The following is a 20,200-nucleotide window of genomic DNA, read 5'->3' as shown; positions in this document are numbered from 1 at the left end:
ACCAGGCATGGAGAAAAATCACCTAAGCTTACATTTTTGTAATAAAAAAAAAGTACACAAAAAACTTTAAATAATTATTCTTCGTAAGATTAAAATTTTTTTAAATTTTGAATTAGGATTTATATTGGAAATATTTTTGCTATTTTCAGTTCGAATTTCCCAAAGGCTCTGCAGATGTATAGATCATTTGAATTTCGTAAATTGTGCAAAAATTTCTCAGCACTGAAATGAGAAATATGCCAATCTGAACTCAAAATTGTTGAAGAACAATTATCCCGTTAAAGTTATAGTCTTAAAGGATTTTAAATAAAATCCTTATTGATGGTATGTTTCGTGGAGTATCCGTAATAAGAATAAGTAATGTATTTTTTACCAGAAATAATTTAATGAAATCATTTCGAGTTATAAGTATTTGGTTTTAAGCAAGATGATTCTTGACTTTTTTAAAAACCATTTCCGAAAGAATAACAAGCAATGGCAAGCTAAATCAGCTCAAGAGCAAATCCACTTCGGCGTGTTAATAATTAAGCCGCTCAGAAAAGTGCTTAAAGTTCAATTTCTTATATGTGAGATTGGCCATCGTTGGGTTTTTAGTAGCTGTTAAATGGCCAGATACACAGTCGGTGGTCCCGGGTATCGATGCAAGTGCTTGGCTTGTTTTTAACACCCAGGCACGTTGCACACAGACGGACGCGGAGCAAGTCCCAGTTGAAGCAGCAAGTCAAATGGGTTTCAATTTACACACTTGTCGCCTGCTCCTCGAGCCGCTGCTTGCCCACATATTTGCCCAGCTGAGGATTGGCAATGGCCTGGCGTGGCCTGGCCTGGCGTTGTCAACGCCTGGGCTAAGGCGCTTATTTATTTGCTGAGAGCGACGGATAGAGAGCGAGAGGGAGGGGAGGAAAATGTATCGTATCGCAATTATAAATCAGTTTAAGTCGCTTGTGGAGCCCCTGACATTAAGCAATGAAACCTTTGAGCTTTGTTTAGCTTTGTCAAGTGGGCTGGGCTAACTGTCCCCCTGTCAATCCTGGGTCGGCTTTCCACGCTCCGTGTGGCACCTTTGTTTGCGCAACGCTGCCCGCTGCCTGCTGCCTGCTGCTGATTGCCAAACATTGGGCCAATGAATGAACAACTGAACAAATGACTGATTGCCGACGTCTGACGCCAACAAGCTATCAGTGTATCTATCAAGAGAACTCACACGGATCTCTATCTCTATATCTCCCTCTCCCCAGCATATGTCTGTGTTTGCTAATAACTCAACAGCTAATCAGCGCGCTCGAAGGGGTGAGACGGAGGGGGCGTGTGGCAACGCAGCGTGTAGTCCGCAATTAAACGAGCAGAAATGTATCTTTGTATCTTTTATCTGGCAACTGCATCGACGAGCAACAAAAAAAAAAAAAAAACAACAAACAGCACAACACAACCGCCAGTTGTAATTGCCAAAGCCCATGCAGAGTTTCGGCTTGCCATGTGCATTAGACAAATCAATTATGCTGTCCCGTGTCTTGCTACTCTCCCCCCACCCAACTACGCCCGGCGACTATTTTCTTTTATTGGGTGCGGCCAAAGTCGTGCCGCAGATGCAAACGCGATTGTCCCGAGACTATCTAATGATTGGTGTTGTCGCACGAGCTGTGGGAATCAGATTAAACTTATTTACACCACAAAAGATAGTTTTTTTTATTTTGTTTCTTGTTTTGCAAAATGTTTTTATAAAGAAGAACGCGGAAAGTTTTTTCTCCTGAAAACACGAAGTAATCTAAATAAATATGAAATTGCACTTAAGATTTATAATCTTATCTTTTATTATTATTATTATTACTGGGATAACCATTATTATACAAAAGACACACGTAAATTATTGTTTTTTTTTTTTCGTGAATAAAAACAAATTTAATATACAAATCGGAAAAATCAAAAAGGTGAGCTGAAATTGAACCAGCGACCAGCCTCTTGTTTGTCCGATGCTCAGACAGCTAAGCCAGGTTCTAGTTTTATTTATTAAATTAATTATATCAGAATATCAAAAGTAATAGAATAAATGTTAAAAATTAACAATTTAACAAACGTGCGAGCTTCTGGCAATATTTCTTAACTTTTTAGGTTGTAGAAGAGAATGAGAACAAAGTGTGTGACATTTTATAATTTGTACAATTTTTCAGGAGAAGTCTCTTTGGTATGCAAATATTTTCCATTATCTTATAGCTCAGTTATCGCAAAATCTCAGCACGCAAAAACATTGTAGCTCCATATATATGACAATATGACTTGAGTGAAGTTAACATTTAATTGAATCGATGGCTGCGCAGATAAGCTGCAAATCGTCTTGAGTTACACAGACAACCATCAGATCGGAGTGTTAGCAGCTCTATATAGCGCAATCGCAATCAATTCATAAGTTAAATAAATAATGAGTGTTAATATCAGAAATGATTGCCTAAAGGATTTTCGCTACGTCTACGGAAAATGGGGTTATTGACGCATGTTTTGGCCGCACGGCGTATTTGGTTGGTTTTTATACATTTCTTCTTTTTTTTTTATTATTTTGGCGTCTGCTCGCAGGAGCTATAAATAACAATAAAAGCGCAAAAAAGTAGTTGCTTAGAAATCAGAACAGAATAGAATCGCGCAGAACTACTTCAGAGATGCCTCGCAAGGCAATGCGGTTTTTGGCATGTGATTAATGCCTGTCCGTGCTGCTCAGTTGTTGATGCTACCGCAAGGCGAGCATTTTTATGGGGTGCAAGAATAATTATTCCAAAGAAAATATTAATAGAAATGAAAACAATCAAATTGTTGGGCTAAGTTCGTGTGTGCCTGTGTGTGTGTCTGTGTGTGTGTGTGTGCGTGCGTGTGTGGCATACCACACTGGCCAACTGTCTTGACTTTATTTTCTTGCGGCAAGTCAATAAACAGAACACAAGCAAAACACGGCCAAAAACTGGTACCACAACGAAATGCAGTAGAAAGCGCACAAATTTTCATTCATACCACAATTTTTCCTCGTTTATATTTTATTTTTATTATTTTCTTTTTTGCAGTCCTCGGCTAGGTGTCGAGCTGTAATTTGCATAAATCACAATTACCTGTCAATCGATAAACGATCTCAACACGCGCGCAAAGTGTGAAAATGTTCAGTTATAGCCATAACAACAAATACAACAACAATAACAACAACAACTTGGTGGCAAGTGCTGAATGTTGGCCGCAACGCATGACAAATGCTCCAATGCTCCATGCTGCCAACACTGGACACTAGGGGCTTTGGGGGTCTGGCTGGCATTGCGCCAGACCTCGTGTATTGTTAAACGTTTTCCAAATGGGCGGCTTTTTATTGCGGCCCGAACAAAAGACGGCAAATGCGACTGATTGCACAGTAGGCGAATTGTTGTTGTTGTTGTCGCGTGTCTACAAGGTGGTCGCGACTTTAGCTGACAATGCATTTGACAAGCGGTTAACAAGCAATGGGGTTGCCAGATCAACAAAGTATTGTCATAGTGTTGGAAAGCGATATATTTATTTTGATTTATGCATATGCTTCTTGTAGGGAGCAAACTTTTAGACTGCTTTGTGCTCTAAATACCAAACAATCTAAGTATATCTGATAAGCTCAGCTATGTGTACTACAGTCTTAATGTTAAAGGAAGCAGTTACTTTGAGTGTCTGTTTAGTTACACAGTTAATAAAGTTTATTAATATGAAACAAAGTACACCTAAATTTTCTTCATTTTTTTGTCTCTGCACATACAGATGTATCTTTATCTTTTTCGTCAAATACACACAGTTTAAAGAGCTCTCTCTTTCTCTCTGCCTCTTTCTCTTTCTCTCTCTCTCTCTCTCTCTCTCTCTCTCTCTCTCACTCTCTCTCTATCTCTCTTCTTTATCTGTAAATAGTTAGTACCACTTATGAAAAAGGGCTTCAGGATTTTGAAAAGAATTTTTTATATATTTTACATATATATTTTTATTAAAGCAAAAGTGCTAGATTTAAAACTGCATTGTTCTGAAGATAGCACCAGCTGTTTTTCTTATTTTTTCGCTTTTTCTATCTGCATAAAATTATACAGAATTTTTAAGTTTGTTAGCTTGTGAATAAACATTTTAATTTGTTTAGAAACATTACCTAACTGCTGCATCTTTAATTATCCTCACGTCCCCCCTTGCAAATGCGATGTTACCACAATCTGACCAGCTAGCATTCAGTCGCCTCCCCCAGGCACTTAAAGCAATATTCATTTAGTCAATCAAGCATGCCAAACATTTAGCTTATGGATTCAAGTGTAAAATAATACAATTTTATGCCGCATTATGAGGTCAATTAAAGCAAACATTTAAATAATAATTAAGACCGAGGCGTAAAGAAAATAGAAACAAAAATAATACAAAAATGTAAGGAAAACGATATTTATAATCGAAATTTTATAACAGCTTAACAGATCGTAAAGATTTTCTCAGCCCAATAATATAATGCCATATAACGAAGAAATTTTTAATGGAAAAAACTTTACGCAGATGGCCGCGATGAAAGCCACAATTTTCCTCATTTATGATGCATGTCGGCGACAATAAAGTCGCTAAAGATAGATAGATACTTGCTTTAGATACTAGGCTATTGGGCAATGGTCTTATCTAAATTTATTTCGTATTTGTTTATTTTGTTGTTTTACAATTTTTATGTGCATTTTTGGAATTGGAGCAGACACTTTCACTCTTCATTCCATGCTTATCGATATCTTTTGATAGGGCCTGCATACGATATGTATTTGTATTTTTATTTGTGTCTATATTAGATCTGAATTTTGATGACTGCTTGGCTTATTTCTAACAGGCACTGCCTCGTACACATTGACAGATTTCTTATGGCTCTATTATGAACTATTTATTTTCTTACTGTTTTACATATTTGGATAATAGCTTCATTGGGATTGTTTTTAAATAACTTGATCTTGAAATTTAGTTATTTTTACTTAAATGTTAATTTAATTAATGGGCAATTACCAGAAGTTCTTTATAGATTCTATGGAATTTCTGATAATATTTATGAGCTCTGGCTTTTATAAAGACTGACAGCGGTCAGCTAATAAAACACGAATAAAAATAATAGAAATTGCTCATGAATCTATAAAAACACAACTCAGTCAGCTCAGGTTTGGGGCACTTGAAATACGATAGTTTTCTTATAGGGGAAATTGTAACTTTATATGAATGTGTCCGAGAACTTGCTAAGGCTATTTAAGCTGAAGACCACACTACGAGGAGCCAATGAAGAGATACAACAATTTAGAAGCCTATTATGCTGAAAAATACAATAGAGATACAGTATCTGAAGTTGAATCTGTAAATGATGCACATAAATGTATCTGTGTCTGTATATGAAAATGTATCTGAGTCTGAATTCGCATTAGAATTTGAGATGTTTTTTTTTAACTGTCTACATTTGTATCTACATTGTAACCATAAATGTATCTGATGCTGCAAATTGGTAATTGATATATTTCTGTATGAAGAATCATTTATTTTTTTTTGGAAATATATCCATATCTGCATCTTAAAAATGTATCTATACTTTTATGCATAACTGCATCTGTCAATACATCAGTATCTGCATTTGCGCATGCGATCTGTATCTGTACATGCTTAAATGTATCTGCATCTCAAATGTATATAAATGTATCTGTAGCTGTTTCCTTAACTGATGAGGTAACACTTTAAAAGTTTTGCTGCCTTCGTGTTTGTTTAAAATTTTAACTGCCCCTGCCGCGGAGGCGGGCGTTAAGTTGGTTTATCACATTGTGTCAGCTACTTGCATTTTTTTTGTTTTTGTATATTGCAGATACATGCACGCACACGCACGCATACTCATGCTCGTTTTGCGCTCGGGTTTTGCAGTGGTGTGAAGTGCGAATTACCAACAACAACAATAACAGCAACAATTTGCATTTGCGTTCAATGAGCCACTGACCTAAGTCAATATATTTTGCATTGTGCCGGCCGTGTACAAGTGTATCTGTAGCTATGCCCTGTAGCTGTATATGTATCAGTATCTGTATCTGTTTCTGTATCTGTTTATGTATCTGCAGTAGGTGTGTGTGTGTATATATTACCCGGCATTCATTTGCGCCGATAATTATGACGTGTGCGCGCAATAACAACAACAACGACACAACCAAAATTGCTGACGTTGCACCGTTTGTTGTCGTTGTCGTTGTTGTTGCCGGCCACTCGATAAGCGACAACGTCGCACTTTTAATTTTTATTTTGCTGCTCGGCTTCGATTGCAACGTGCAGCTCGTTTTACAGATACTTTTTTTTCGCTACGTTACAATTACACACGAATTTCAGCTGTTGTTGTAGTTTGGCCTGCTAATTTATTTGCAACATTTGCTGTGAATTAATTGCAAATGCAGCTAAGCGCGCTTTGCACTATTTACGCGCGCACAAACACAGCTGCAGATACAAAATGTATCTATGAGATACAATGTTGGATTACAAACACATACATAGAGCAGGCAGCATTACACGTGCGAGTTGCACAGCTAGCAAATGGAGCGCATGAATTGGTCAAAGTATCTGTAAGTTGGGTAAGCTGTTGTATCTGTGTAGCTATTGCTGTAAGTATCTGTATTTGATCCTGTATCTGAATTTGTGCATCAACATTTAGGGAAGCATTAGCTGATGATAACCGCTTTGGCTGCCACAATTCAAGTATGTATGTGAGTTGAGGGAGCTTTGCGGGCTGGGTGGGGCGGTAGCATGTCAAATGTCTGGCGGGTTGACAGTTAAATATATATATTTGCCCCTTGACGTTGACAAGGCGACAATTTGGCTGCACGCACAATAACAACAACAACGATTCGTTGCGCTCCAGATTCCAAGTATTTACATGTTTAACATTTACATCTATATATAAATACATATACTTGTGCCCCGAGCCGTGTCATATGTGTGTCAGCAGGCAGCTCCAATGCCAATTCTATTTCGGATTACCAGGCCGAAGCGAACCAAATCGAATCCCATGACATGGCTAAATCATGTCAAACTGACGCAAACGATGCCGCTCGTAATACAAATGGAGTCGCTTTGAACTTTGACTGCAGCACGAATTTACAATATGCGGGACCAACCCCACTTACCCACAAATCAATTGGTGCTGCTGTTTGGGGAGCTATTAGCAGCTCTCTGAACTAATTTCTTTTTCATGGGGAGTCTACATGGCTGGTTGATTATGTCAAGAATGAGCGACAGTTTCGGAAGTTTCGGTTGTGGGAGAATTCTGCTTAACACTTTTGGTTCGTAGTGCGTACTGCGATAATAGATATAAAAAGCGCTTTTTAAGTTGCCTTCAGGTGCAGAGAAATTATTCAGCGGTTGAGTAAATCTAACTGCAAAATATTAATATTTTTTTAAATTATTTTCTGTTAAGAACGTTTAATTTATTTTACGTCAATAAATTCTGGAAGGTCTTGTATATATATTAGGCATATATTTTAAGGAATCTTCTTAAATAAGTTGAAATATCATTTAAATTTATTTTTAATAAAGAAAATTAGAAAAGTAATTTGCTTATACTGTTTATATTAACTGTACACTTAATATAAAATGCAAATAGAGCAGATAATTTTGACAGAATTTGTGTTTACAGCTTAAAGATTAGCCTTTAGTCTTGCCGAACTTTTCAGGGTCAGATACAAGTTGCAGCTGTTGTCATCAGCGCTCAAAGGCGGCATTGGACAGCAACTAGTTGCCGCTGCACTCAAGTCGTGGCACAGTGTGTGCCAAATATTTGCATACCGCATTAAGACGATCTCTCTTCCTCTCTCTCTCTCTATCTCTCTCTGTCGCTTAAGTGCCTCGAGTGCCTACACTATCATCGTTATCATAATGTGACACATTAATGCTGTCATTAAATTTATAACAAAGTATGCGAAAAGAGTCAACAAAGCGTCCGATAAGACTTGCCGTGCGAGCAGCTATTTTTGTGGGCGTGTCACGAGTGCGAGCCGCCCCATTTGCCGAAGGCTTTTGACTGCAGCACGCTTCGTGCAGCTTGGCTAACAGAACGTCAATTAATTAGCCACTGCAAATTGTCACAAATCAATTAGACAATTTGTCAGCTGTTTGATTTATGCTATAAAAAAACTAAAAGATATTTTTCATATAGGCAAATATATATGTATATTTGTATATCTTTTAATTACATGTGCGACATGCAGACAGGCGGCCAAAATGAACTGTTATAAGCCGCATGTTTTGCACGCATCGCTGTCAAAGCCAAAAGCTGTCAATTGCCATTTGGTAGACCCGTTCGCAAATACTCCCCGCCAGCCACCAGACCGCCTAGCTGCACGCCCAGCCGCCGACCGCCCGCCTGTCAGCGCTCGCTGCTCCAATGTCTGGTTAGACGGCATTTTTTATGCCACAAAAAAAAGGAACGAAAAAAATGTAAAAGACATACAAAAATAGTCGCTACATAGAATCCATAAAACATTTTTAGCATTTGCAGACGTGCGGCTTTTAAAATTGTCTGGCACACAGAGAGATACAATTCTTGTATGCGGGCAGCAGACTGTCCGCACAGACTGTCATCTAGCGGAAGTCTTCGGTCGCGCACTTCTGGTGTCAACCGATAGAAGTTTGCCTATTATATGGGTTAAGCGAATGATCAATGGTCTGTTGTGGTTGTGGTTTTTCGCTTTTTTTTCACTGAGTGACGACGAAGATCTGGCTAAAGTTGTTCTTGGAAGCGTTCAAGATCAGTAGCTAGCAATAAAATCAACACAACATGACACATTGACAAAGAATAATGGACTGCAAAGCATTAGCATTTAATATGAGAAGTCTTTTTCGAAATTAGTAACAGTTTATCTGTCATAAATCAATCTAAAGATCTTCAAGAAACAAGATCAGTAGCTGGAAGAAGATCTATGAGATCATATTTAACATATAGATCTGTCGCAACCTGAATGTAGACTATTAGAGATCGTGTTTAAAGAGGCTCTAATAAGAAACAAGATCAGTAGTTCATAAAAGATAATTAAGAAGCTTTAAAATTATAGGCAAATATAATAAATATTTAAAAAAGAAGACAATTCTTCATCTGCTTTCTATCATGGAATAAGTTGAAATCAAGATCAATTGCTGCAGTTAAACCAAAAAAAGCTTTCTCTTTTGCTAACAACAAAAAAAGGACCTTGAAACTTAAAAATATCAAGATCTGTAGATCACTGAAAATTGACATTCGCAGCCTTGACTTTAGAAATAAATATAAATTTTAATTTCATTTTTGTCTAGAAATAGCTTAATCTTAGATTAGGATCAGTTGATGTCAGCTACTGATCAGGTGTTGCTTTGTTCCTAACTTGATAATTTCGAACAACTTGTGATTTACGATTGGCTTTTGAGATCTCTACCTGTGAAGCATTGTTGTAAGCTATGTATCATGTGTAGAAAATATAGAACTTGTCTTAAGACGAATTTATAAACAAGACATTTATTCAGAATAGCAGAGACATTCATTTCTAGCATAAAAGCTGTCGTTTAAATACTTGAAAAACGCAGAAAACTCAAAAGATCTGTCCAAATTTGAAATCTTCTAACTTAAACATTTTTTAATACAATTTTCAAACTTGTTTAAGATAAAAGATTTATGTAAGCAGCTGAATTATTCTTATGTAAAGTTTCAGACATAAGGCCCTGCTAATTTGCAAAGCTTAAAATAATAATTCTCTCGCTTTCACTCGTTTTATTTTGCGTCGAAATACTAAAATTAAGTGGAGTTCGTGTCTGATCAGCTGATAATCACCTGTTGATCAACTTGAGCAACTGATCTATACTGATCGTGCGATAATATAATTGAATTAAACATGACTTTAATAGCTGGCATACTGAGCAGCTGACAATTTTATAAAAAAAACGATATGATCAATGGGGCGCATTTAGAAACCGATCACAGCCTCTAATGGCCAGTCAGCCAAATGAGTCAACACCTGCCCTGCGTAGTGCTGGGACCTAAACCTGTAGACACGGACACGGGCCGCCGTGTCGCTTTATTCTTGGCCTAAAAAGCTGACGCGGCCCAAAACGGCAGGAGGCAGTCGCCGGTTGCCGTTGCCGTTGTTGGTTGCCGGTCGCCGTTTGCTGCCACAGACGCAGCCACAGACGACGCCACTTGTCTTGTCGTGTCTCAAATTAATTAAAGACTCATCTACATATTTCATTTCCACTCCAACTGGTTGCGCCGATACAAGAAAATGCGGAAAACCAAAAACTTGACGCTGACCGCAACGTTGACAATGCCGCTGGCTGCGACGCCGACTGCGACGCTAGCAGCGGCGCGCGCAGCGGGCGCCTTCAAATTGGCCTGTCATTGGGCCAGTCGGGGCGGCAGCGTCAAATGAGGGCGTGCCAGGTTTTCGAAATGCGCCCACAAACTATTTTTCCACTTTTACGGCTATTTTTTAACAACTTCTTTTAAAGTTTTTTTTGACATATTTTTTAACATGCATATTTTTTCATGTTTTTTTCTTTTAACATGTTTAAAACAGCTACAATTTGTTTAGGGTTTGGTTGGGTTGTTATAATTTGTAAGAACAACATGTTGCACATATTTTCATGGCATATTTATATTTAAATCAGCCCAATACCGAACTTTCACTAAAAAACTCTTAGACAAAAGCGGCTTAGAGCTGAGGCCCTACACGGTGGGCCCCATACTTTACACATTATTAGACTAATTTAATCAAATCAATGCACTCTCAATATCTAAGTTCATTTTTCATTAATGAATTGGACTTTAGTCTTTGGGCTTCATTTGCCAGAGATATCATTTAAGATTTTCGTTGATTCTTTCAAACGGTAGCTTTTTATGGTTTGGAGGTTACAGGCCGTAAATAAGCCGACAGTGAAAGCCACAAATAGTTAAAGATGGGCTAGTTTAGAGCCTCGCACAGCTGGGGGGATGTAGCTTATGTGATTGAACACAGCCTGACAAATCCCATCAATGTCAACGTATTTATCATTATAATAGATCTAAAAACTTATGAAAATGCTAGAACTAATACATATGCAGGCATTTTCATACATTTTCTCATTTGCCATATGTGGGCGTGGCCGGATTGACAACAACTATGCCAATCTATAGCAACCCCTAAGTCGTCAGCTGTCAATGTGTTTTATAATTTATACTTATGCGCATTTGCCCTATCGGATATTGGGCGAATGCGCAGGAAATCCGTTTACAACCCCCTCAAAAAAAAGAGACACATAAGTATATATATATATAAAATGCAATTCGATTATTGGCACACCGAACAATAGCTGCCGATATGATAATAATAATTGCGTACAGATACGCGGGGGTAAAACAAAATAAAAAAAAAAAAAACGTAGCCAACTGTGAAAATGCGCGTGTTGGCAAACGTTTATATTGAATGGGTGTTAATAAAAGATAAGATATGTATTTTTCAATTTTCTCAAGCTCTTTATAAGGGTAAGAGCACTGTCTGCTTTCCCACAGCCAGCCATAATTTCATAGGCAGTTTTCACTTTCATAACGGGGCCCCCCGCAATTAACATATTACCGCTCCGAGTGCTAATAGATATGCGTATAAAGCATTTATCTGAGCGCTCATGTATATTCCGCAAAAACCCAATCTTAACTCTAAAGATTTATTGCCTTTGAATAGACAACTCAACTAAGCGGGCAATAATTATTTTTTAATAGCTGCAAAGTTTAGCTGCCCAACATGCCATGTATCTATAAGATACCATTTATTTGATTGATATGCATTGACTCTGTTAATGCTATTAAATTGTCAAAATACGCTGCCCACATACATAAATTATAAAATAAAAATTAAAGTAAAATAAAAATCACAAAAAAGGAGAAACACAATTCGATCATCAAAACGGCGCACAGTAGTAAAAATCCATTGTGGTTGACTCTATAGGGCCTCTGTCAAATTATGTTAAATAACCACAAAGCGCTGCATAAATTGTATTATATGTCACACATCATTTTCTTTGTAAGTATAATTAAAAATATAAAGGAAAACTACATTTAGTAATATATGCATGTGTTTTTTTATGTGCTTGACTTTTATGCACACATAAAAAATAACACCAAAAAAACCTTTTTTGAAATTTTTTATTTTTTTTGTCAACTTTTATTGAAGAGCCGATCATAAATTTTATCATTATCGACTGTCGACTCGGCGACAAAGTCTCGAAATTAAGGCCTCATTAGCATAAATTGTGCGCCTTCAACGGTGATTAACCGAGGAGTTTAACCACGGCAGGGAGGTGGGGAAATATTTCAAGTTTGTCACATAACTCAATTCCGTACACCTTCCAGAAGAACTTCACCCTTTTGACAGGCATATTTTGACATTTTAATTATTGAGAGTGCGTGCCTTTCTGACTCGTCTACGTGCTTAATATGTGGGCAATTTAAAACAGCTCAAGTGCGTGCCTCGAATTTGGGATTCGAATTTGAGAAACTCATAATACGGATTCGATTTTGTGGTTCTGCGTACGCTTCCTGTTCTCAAATACATTTCAAAGGTTGGTTCAATGAACTGCCGAGCAATTTGTGTGCTGCCAGCTCATTTATTGTTCAATAAATGATCATTCGGGTATTGTTATTATGCATTTATTTCACACCTCTATGAAGCGAAAAATATTATTAGTTTGTATTGATTTCTTATCCAGATTGGCTTAGCTTGCTCAAACAAATTTTAATTTATAATAAAAATCGAAAAGTAATAGTATATAATCTAATAGTTATAGTCCAATAAAATTAATTAAATAAAAGTTGTATTAGTTAATTTGTAAAAGTTATTACATTTTCTTGGGTTAATTTATATATATAATTTAAAATTTCTAAAAAATCCTTTCTAAAAAAATGTACTTTTTAATTTTAAAAACATTATGATTTAAAAAAATAAAATAGCTATTCTGCGCGACTACTTTCGTATCGCTAGGCCCCGGCGAGATTCGAACTCACGATCTCCTGTTTACTAGACAGGCGCTTTAACCAACTAAGCCACGGCGCCACTTGGAAGCACTGCGCACAAAGTTCCATCACAAGCAGCAATGAGCGAACCACAAGTTTGCTCGTTTTGTGTTGTGAATAGACGCTCTCGATGTCTTTCTCTCTCACTCGCTCTTGCTCACACCGTTGTTGTTTTTGTTGCTGTTGCTGATTTGAGGGTTAAATTTAACACAGCAGCAACCGAGCAGAGCAACAGCAGCAGCAAAAAAAATAAAAAAAATAAAAAACATACAAGAATAAATGCGTGGAAATATGAATTTTGAGCGATTCGTTGTGCGACCCACACACATAATTCGAACTAAATGTTTTCATATGTATAACACATATGTATGTATGTATATCGAACAAGTATGAAAAAAAGATAAAAACAAGAAAAATTACTTATGTTAACTCGAGCTAAACAAATCGTTTTTTAAATGGGGCAAGCCAAGTGAAATGCAACACCAAACGCGACATTTGGACACACACAAAGTGAAAGGCTGTCACTAGCAGCGCCGCCTCTTCGACCCCTTCTTCAACGAACTCCCTCTACATTTTCTAACAAATGAACTGAAGTGCTTAGCATATCATTTATTTTAGTTTTTCTTTTCATTTTTGTAGATATACATATATTATTTTAAGGCGCAATTGCAATTATTCATGGCTTCGATTTTTGGACTTTAGCTGCGTGGAAATTATAAATCAAGCACAGGCTAACAATTTTCCCTTTTTTATCCGGCGGCAACTTTATAATTTCCGTGTTGCTGTAAATAAACGACCAGAAATGCATTTAAAAAAAATGCCTCAATGTTGTTCCAGTTCCAGCTCCAGTTTGTTTAGCTTAGCTGCAGCTAGAGATACGAATACAATAGATACATAGCTGCAACTACGGATACGCTGGGCCGTAAATCGCAAAAAGCTATTGAAATCAATTGTTGTTTTTTTTTTTTAATTTTTTTTTTATAACACTTTTTTTTTGCGCCGCCCTGGCGTCTGCTTATCTTTGACACAGTTTTAGCAAAAAGTTCTATGCAAGCGTTTGCCATAACCGACATTTTTACGCACTTACGCATATCACAAGTTTACGCCTACTTTCAATCAAGTTTTCTTGGAAAATGTCATGTAATATGTTGCCCTAGTTCAATTTCCATTTGTCATAGCTCATAAAGTGCTCACATATTGCCAAAAGTTACCATCGTAAATATTTACTGGCATCTTCTGCTGGCTGCCTGTCACATTTTCATCGACTCTTCCCAAGACATTTTGTTATTGCTTATGCGTATGACAAGTTTTTCCAATTTCCTTTGGACATAGCTCATAAAGTGCTCACATAAAAACTAGACAAATATGTTCTAGTTGGCAATACCCAACCAGGAAGTACCCTGAATCTTCTTGGTGGGGGTAAGTGTAAAATGAAAGATATTTGATCTGTATACACTTTTCTGTCTAGCTCTTCAGTATAAAAGCTCTTTCAACATAAGATAATTGCTAAAAATGCATTATTATTTAGATATCGACTTTTACCGATCGCTCTTAAACGATTCGATTATCTGAAGTGGCACTACGGTTAAATCTCTGGATCTTATAGGTTCGGATGGTCATGCCTTAAACAAATCGGCTATTGATGCTGATCAATAATGTATAAACTTTATGTCGGAGTCGGAGATGCCTCCTTTTCCCTGTTAAATACATTTTCACGAGCCCAATTTACCCATTATAAATGGGTCCAGTAAATATACTGTAATTTTTTGCTAGCGCCATCTGCGGGCCAATCAGCGCGCTTTTATCCATGTAATTCATAGATGATAATTACCGTAACGTAAACAACTTTTAAAAGAAAACACACTCAGTTTTCCTTCACTTTCGCTTGGCGTCAAAAATCAATTTTTCGATCACTCAAGTGGGCACTCAATGGTTTTTGGCAGCAGCCAAAAATCAGATCTTCGAAGTGTGTTCCGGCATTAGCTCCCTGCAAGGCGCTCTAATAATTTTTTTTTAAATATATTTTTTGTACTTTTGGGCTGCTTTGATGATATCCGCGGCAGCTGCTCAGACTTCAATTGGTTCATAACAAGCTGCAGTTTAAGTATTTACAAAAATCTTGTTTATTATGGACCAAGTGCATAAGGTTCATTGAACGTGTGTGTGTGTGGGTGTGTGTGTGTGTGTGTGTGTATGGTTGTGCCGGCAACAAAGTGCTGACACACTTTGGCCAGGCAACAAAACAGGCAAACTGGGAATTGACAGGCCGTTGCCGGGCGGGCGGTCCCTGCGGCCACACAAGTGGTTTGACCTTTACAATGTGCCTGAACTTGAAATTCATTTCGATTCAAGTGCGGCAATTTCAATTAACCTCTAAATATGCCATTTATAACCTCACTTTAACCGGCAACGCCCCAGCTAGAGTTGACAAATTTCGCACAGCAGTGGCGCTGCACGCTAAACTCTTGGGCTAGCTCTAGGCTGATGATTAATTGCAAGTTCGAATACGTAGGGCGTAGTTTGTCTGATTAAATGTTGTTTTTATTTATTTTTTATTGGTTTGGAATAGCTTTTTGATATACATGGCTTGTTTGTATAGCCGTAAGTGCGGGCTACATTTCTTTTTTATCTGGCCAAAAACGTGGCTGCAATTTCTTTTGACAGCATTTAAAGTGTCGGACATTTAATTAACAGCTTTGGCTGTGTCTGGGTTGGGCTGAACTGGGTCTTGGCTTTGGGCACTTCACTGACATCCTGACACACTGGTTCTGGGTCGGCTAATCAAGCGGCTTTTGTGTGATTTTTTTTATTATATTTCTTCTTTTTTTTGTAAAGTCGCAGCTGGAAATTGATTGATAATTAATTAATACTTGTGCCCTGCTTTCTTTTCTTTTTAGCCATTCTGCAGCGCTCAACTGTGGATGTGGGTCGTATTAAGATACAAAGTGTGGCCACCTGCTTGTATCTGTGCATGGATGCTTGTGGCGCAGCCTATGCCTCGGTAAGTAAACAATGCAATAGGATAGTAATTATAGATACTATAGAAATTAGACTTAGACTCGGGATAACGCAGGAGATGCGATTATTTTAATTCCAATTCACTTCACATAATCTGATTCCATCTATTCGGGACTATTTAAAATCCCTCTTGCTGTTTCTTTCTCTCTCAATTGCTGATCCTAGACCAGACTTTAGACTAGGGTTTAGCAGGAATCGCGAATATTTGAGTACCAATCCCATTTCATAAAACATTATCTTATTTTATGCATTTTGTTTTTTTATAATATTTATTCAATACCGATTTCTATTTTCTTTTGGCTTTCCCCTTCTCTATCAATTTTTGGTCCTAGTTCCGCTTATGGCAACACAATTCATCCCTTTTGTTAGATTTTGCGTTTTGTAATTATTTTCTAATTATTCATTGATAGCTTTTAATACAATTCAGTCCACTCTTCAAGCCTTGAGGTTATTCAAGTAAATATTTAGCTTATTACTAGAAATTTTATAAATGTATCCTACAGTTTTTGACAAAACTGGCCCTTTTTCTTATAAATTAATGTACCAATCTTTCGAATATAAGAATATTATAAATTTGAATTTCTTCTAACCAAAAGTCAATTATAATCCCTCTTTTTCTCTCTAAGTCCTAAAATTTCCGACCCAATTATTTTGCACGTACGCCATTTGTCGCACAGATAATAAACTAAATTCTGATGGATTGTTTTCATTGTATTCGAAATTATGATTTCAATTACAATTATGTGGCCTTATCGTCAACTGAAGCGGCAAATTTCGATAATGTCCAATAACAAAGGCCCAAACAAACAAAAGATCCAGCCATAAATAACAACATTAAGTGCGTCGAGTGAAGTAAGCAACAACAAAAAGCCTCAAGGAAACAACTACAAACAGAACACACCTAAAGATATCCCTATATCCCTTGCCCATACATTTTTTTAGAGCATTCGAATGGGTTTTGGTTTCGGTTTGTTTTATTTTATATATTTTTTTTTTTTGGGGTGCGTCGTCAAGTGGCAAGTGAGCAGGGTCCTGGCGTGTCCTGTCGATAATTAATGTGACACTTTCTGGCCGACGACTCCCCGCTGCAATGCGCGTCGCATTTCTCGCCGCCTGGCGCCAAGCGGCGGCTGCACGTTGTTGTTGTTGTTGTAGTTGTAGTTGTTGCTGTTGTTTCGCTTTGATTACCGTTGAGAATTTGAGTTTTGTGGCCGCCCTTTGACCTTTTGCGCATGCAGCAGCCAAAATAGACGCGTTTGTGCCAATTCTGTCAGGCAAGGCGCGTTTTGTATCTGACAGATACAGACACATTTGCAGCCATAGCTGCAGATACTTGCTGTTGATTGATGCGCTTCAACACGCAACGCGGCAACACTTTGCTCTGCCGTTGCGGCCCTTTTGATGGCGCCGCATTTTTCAAGCATTTCACTAAGTTGGTCAAGTGGGCGTTGTATTTGGGCGGCTTTTTGTTTATTTTGGCGACCGTCCGCCAGAGTCTGTGCATTTCTAAAGAACCAGCCAGCGAAAGGAATCTATCTCGCTCTGTCTCTCTGCCTTCTCGCTAAAATTTCATGATTTCCGCTCAAAGTTTCGAGCTGTAAATTCGAATTGTATTTGGTTTTTTTTTTGTATTGGGCAACGGAAGTGGCCACAATTTGTATTGGCTGACTTACGCATTTCCGGCGTAACTTTAGATAGAGCGAGTTCTTTAAATTGTAATTTAAATTTCATTGATTTGTCACATGAATCATATTAATAAAAAGGATGCTTAATGATTTATAGCCATTTTTTATGTATAACGAGTTTGTATTGTCAAAAAAACCCTAAATTTTAGTTTATTTTAATTTCTACGAGTAGTTTTTACCGTTTATATTTCTTTTTGAAGGTCCGAAGGTCCAAAAAACAAAAAACAAAAAAAAAACAAAAGGAAATACAACTTTACTTCCTTAAAATCGTTCCTGTTTTGCATTTTATAATCTTATCTTATTGAGAATATTTTAAAATTTTATTTAAAAAAATTGCTTACAATTTTTAGTATCATTCACAGTTTTTTATAAACTTGTTATTATTATTTTATTATTATTATTAATTTTATTGCAATTTATTATTGATCATAATTTTGTAATTATTTATATATTATTACTACTACCACATATATTATTATTTTTATACCCCGAACCCATTAAAAATGGGTATAAGGGTATATTGTATTTTTGCGAAATCCAAATGTATGTAACAGGCAGAAGGAAGCATCTCCGACCCCATAAAGTATATATATTCTTGATTGGCATCAATAGCCGAGTCGATCTAGCCATGTCTGTCTGTTCGTCAGTCCGCCTTTCCGTCCGTCCGTATATATGAACGCAAGGATCTCAGAACCCATAAGAGCTAGAGAGCTTGAAATTTTAGGGTTCAGGGTATCCCCTAGTCGGGAGTTCCCGACTAGAACCTCTTGTTCTTATTATTATTATTATTTGCTATATTATATAAATTCTGTAAATCGGAATTTACAGAACATGTTTTATTTCTTGATATTTAACAAATTGTCAAACATGTTAAACCCTTATCATACGATTTATAAGAGTTATTTTTACTTTTTCTAAAAGAGCAGGTGCTAAGCAAAAAGTCCCCTGCATATAATTTAAATAGCTCATTTAATTTTATATTTCCATTTAAGTCGCTTTCTCAGCAACTTTAAAATAGATTTTCATGCACTTGCGAATTGTTTTCCTTTATTGTAGTCCCCCGCATTCTGCTCTCCCCACCCATCGCCCCGCTTTAATGCATTTTGAAATGCCAGCAACGTTGCGATCTTGTGACCGTGTGGATGCTGATTTGATTAGCTGCCTAATGGGGCAGCTAATTGAAATCCCAAAACGTTTGCCAATTCATAAATTTGTTAGCAACCAAAAAAGAGTGGGACAGACAGAGAGAGGGAGAGAGACGGGCGTGAGTCAGCGTCTCGGCCAACGGTGTTGGCCATTAAAATATTTTAGCCATAAGTATATAAATGTGATAATTAATTTGCATAATTTGAGCTGTGACTGGAATCTCTGAGCAGACAGTCAGAACAGACAAAAAGCCGACCGCCCGCGGTGCATGCACCACGGCGATCAATTAATGCCCAGTCATTCCTCCATTGCCAATGAATATGTTGCGGCATTATCATTGTTATGGTCCTGTTCAGCTGATAAAGTCGGGCCCAAAAGAATGTGGTTGGGCTTGAGTGGTACCGTTTTTCTTTTCGTTTGGTTTTGTTGTAGGCGTATGTCTAACACTGACCCTTGACCCTTTCCACCTGGCGCCAGCTTGATAAGCGGCAAGTGCTCAGCTAATGGCTTTTGATATGCCAGCAGACAACTTCATTTCCTTTCTAACTGCAATTTTCACTTAATTGAAGTCCAAAAATAGCCGGAAAATCTTCGGATAGAATCATAAAAGACGCTGCATGCGACGCGCCCTGCCACATTCTGTTGTCACATATGTCAAAATCTGTTGTCTAGCCGCGGGCGTAGAGGACCTTTGAAATGGCGTCAACATCTTTAACCGTATTTTGCAGACTTAAAGCGCCCCTTTTCGCATTTTGTTCACATTAACTCCCAACCCCACTTGATGCCTCATTTCATATCAAATTGGTGTAGCCGGCAGCCGGCGCGACATTTGGTCTGATTAATTTCTAAATTTAAGCGTCGACATTTGCCACATGGCACTTGGGTGAGTTTTCTTCGCTTTTTGTTTTGCTTGAGAAGAGTTTTTCGCTCTTTTGCTGGGCGCAACAATTTTAATTGCCTGACAAGCGAATTAATTCAATGTTGTTAATTGAATTTGATCTGCCGATGGGCAAACAACAAAGCGCTGCGGCGCATCTAAAGGCCAGAGAGACGCAGAGAGATCACAGTCGGGGCCTCAATCCTTTGTAGATGTTTTACATTTCTACCTAAACCATGAATAGTTGAAGTCTGCGACTTGTTTTGTTGTCCTTTTGTGCGGCTGTCATGTGGCATTCATAAAGTAGGCAACTTTATGGTCAGTGTCAGCGTCAGGGTCAGGGTCAGGGTCAGCGTCAGGCACAGTGTGCCGGCGTTTATCGATGGCCAACGCCGATAGCGAGCACATCCTGTGATAATGAGCACATTTATCTAACTATTTTAGATACAAAAGGCC

The 20,200-nt window shown here is 37.6% G+C and overlaps 1 protein-coding gene and 1 non-coding gene across 4 annotated transcripts in view; one reads left to right on the top strand and one right to left on the bottom strand.

The window, feature by feature from the left end:
• bnl (fibroblast growth factor branchless) overlaps positions 1 to 20,200 on the top strand; it is a 60,184-nt gene that overhangs the window by 35,632 nt on the left and 4,352 nt on the right. For all 3 annotated transcript variants that reach the window (XM_032433623.2, XM_015170330.3, XM_002056476.4), the window contains one exon: positions 15,916 to 16,019. In XM_032433623.2, the coding sequence (XP_032289514.1) occupies positions 15,916 to 16,019 (104 nt within the window). The remainder of the gene's footprint in view (positions 1 to 15,915; positions 16,020 to 20,200) is intronic.
• On the bottom strand, positions 12,985 to 13,058 carry TRNAT-AGU (transfer RNA threonine (anticodon AGU)). The gene has a single exon. It is a non-coding gene; the product is annotated as a tRNA-Thr (tRNA).

This window comes from Drosophila virilis, chromosome 2 (genome assembly GCF_030788295.1).
Source record: "Drosophila virilis strain 15010-1051.87 chromosome 2, Dvir_AGI_RSII-ME, whole genome shotgun sequence".
Taxonomy (NCBI): Eukaryota; Metazoa; Arthropoda; class Insecta; order Diptera; family Drosophilidae; genus Drosophila; species Drosophila virilis.
This window is presented reverse-complemented; position numbering and strand designations above follow the sequence as displayed.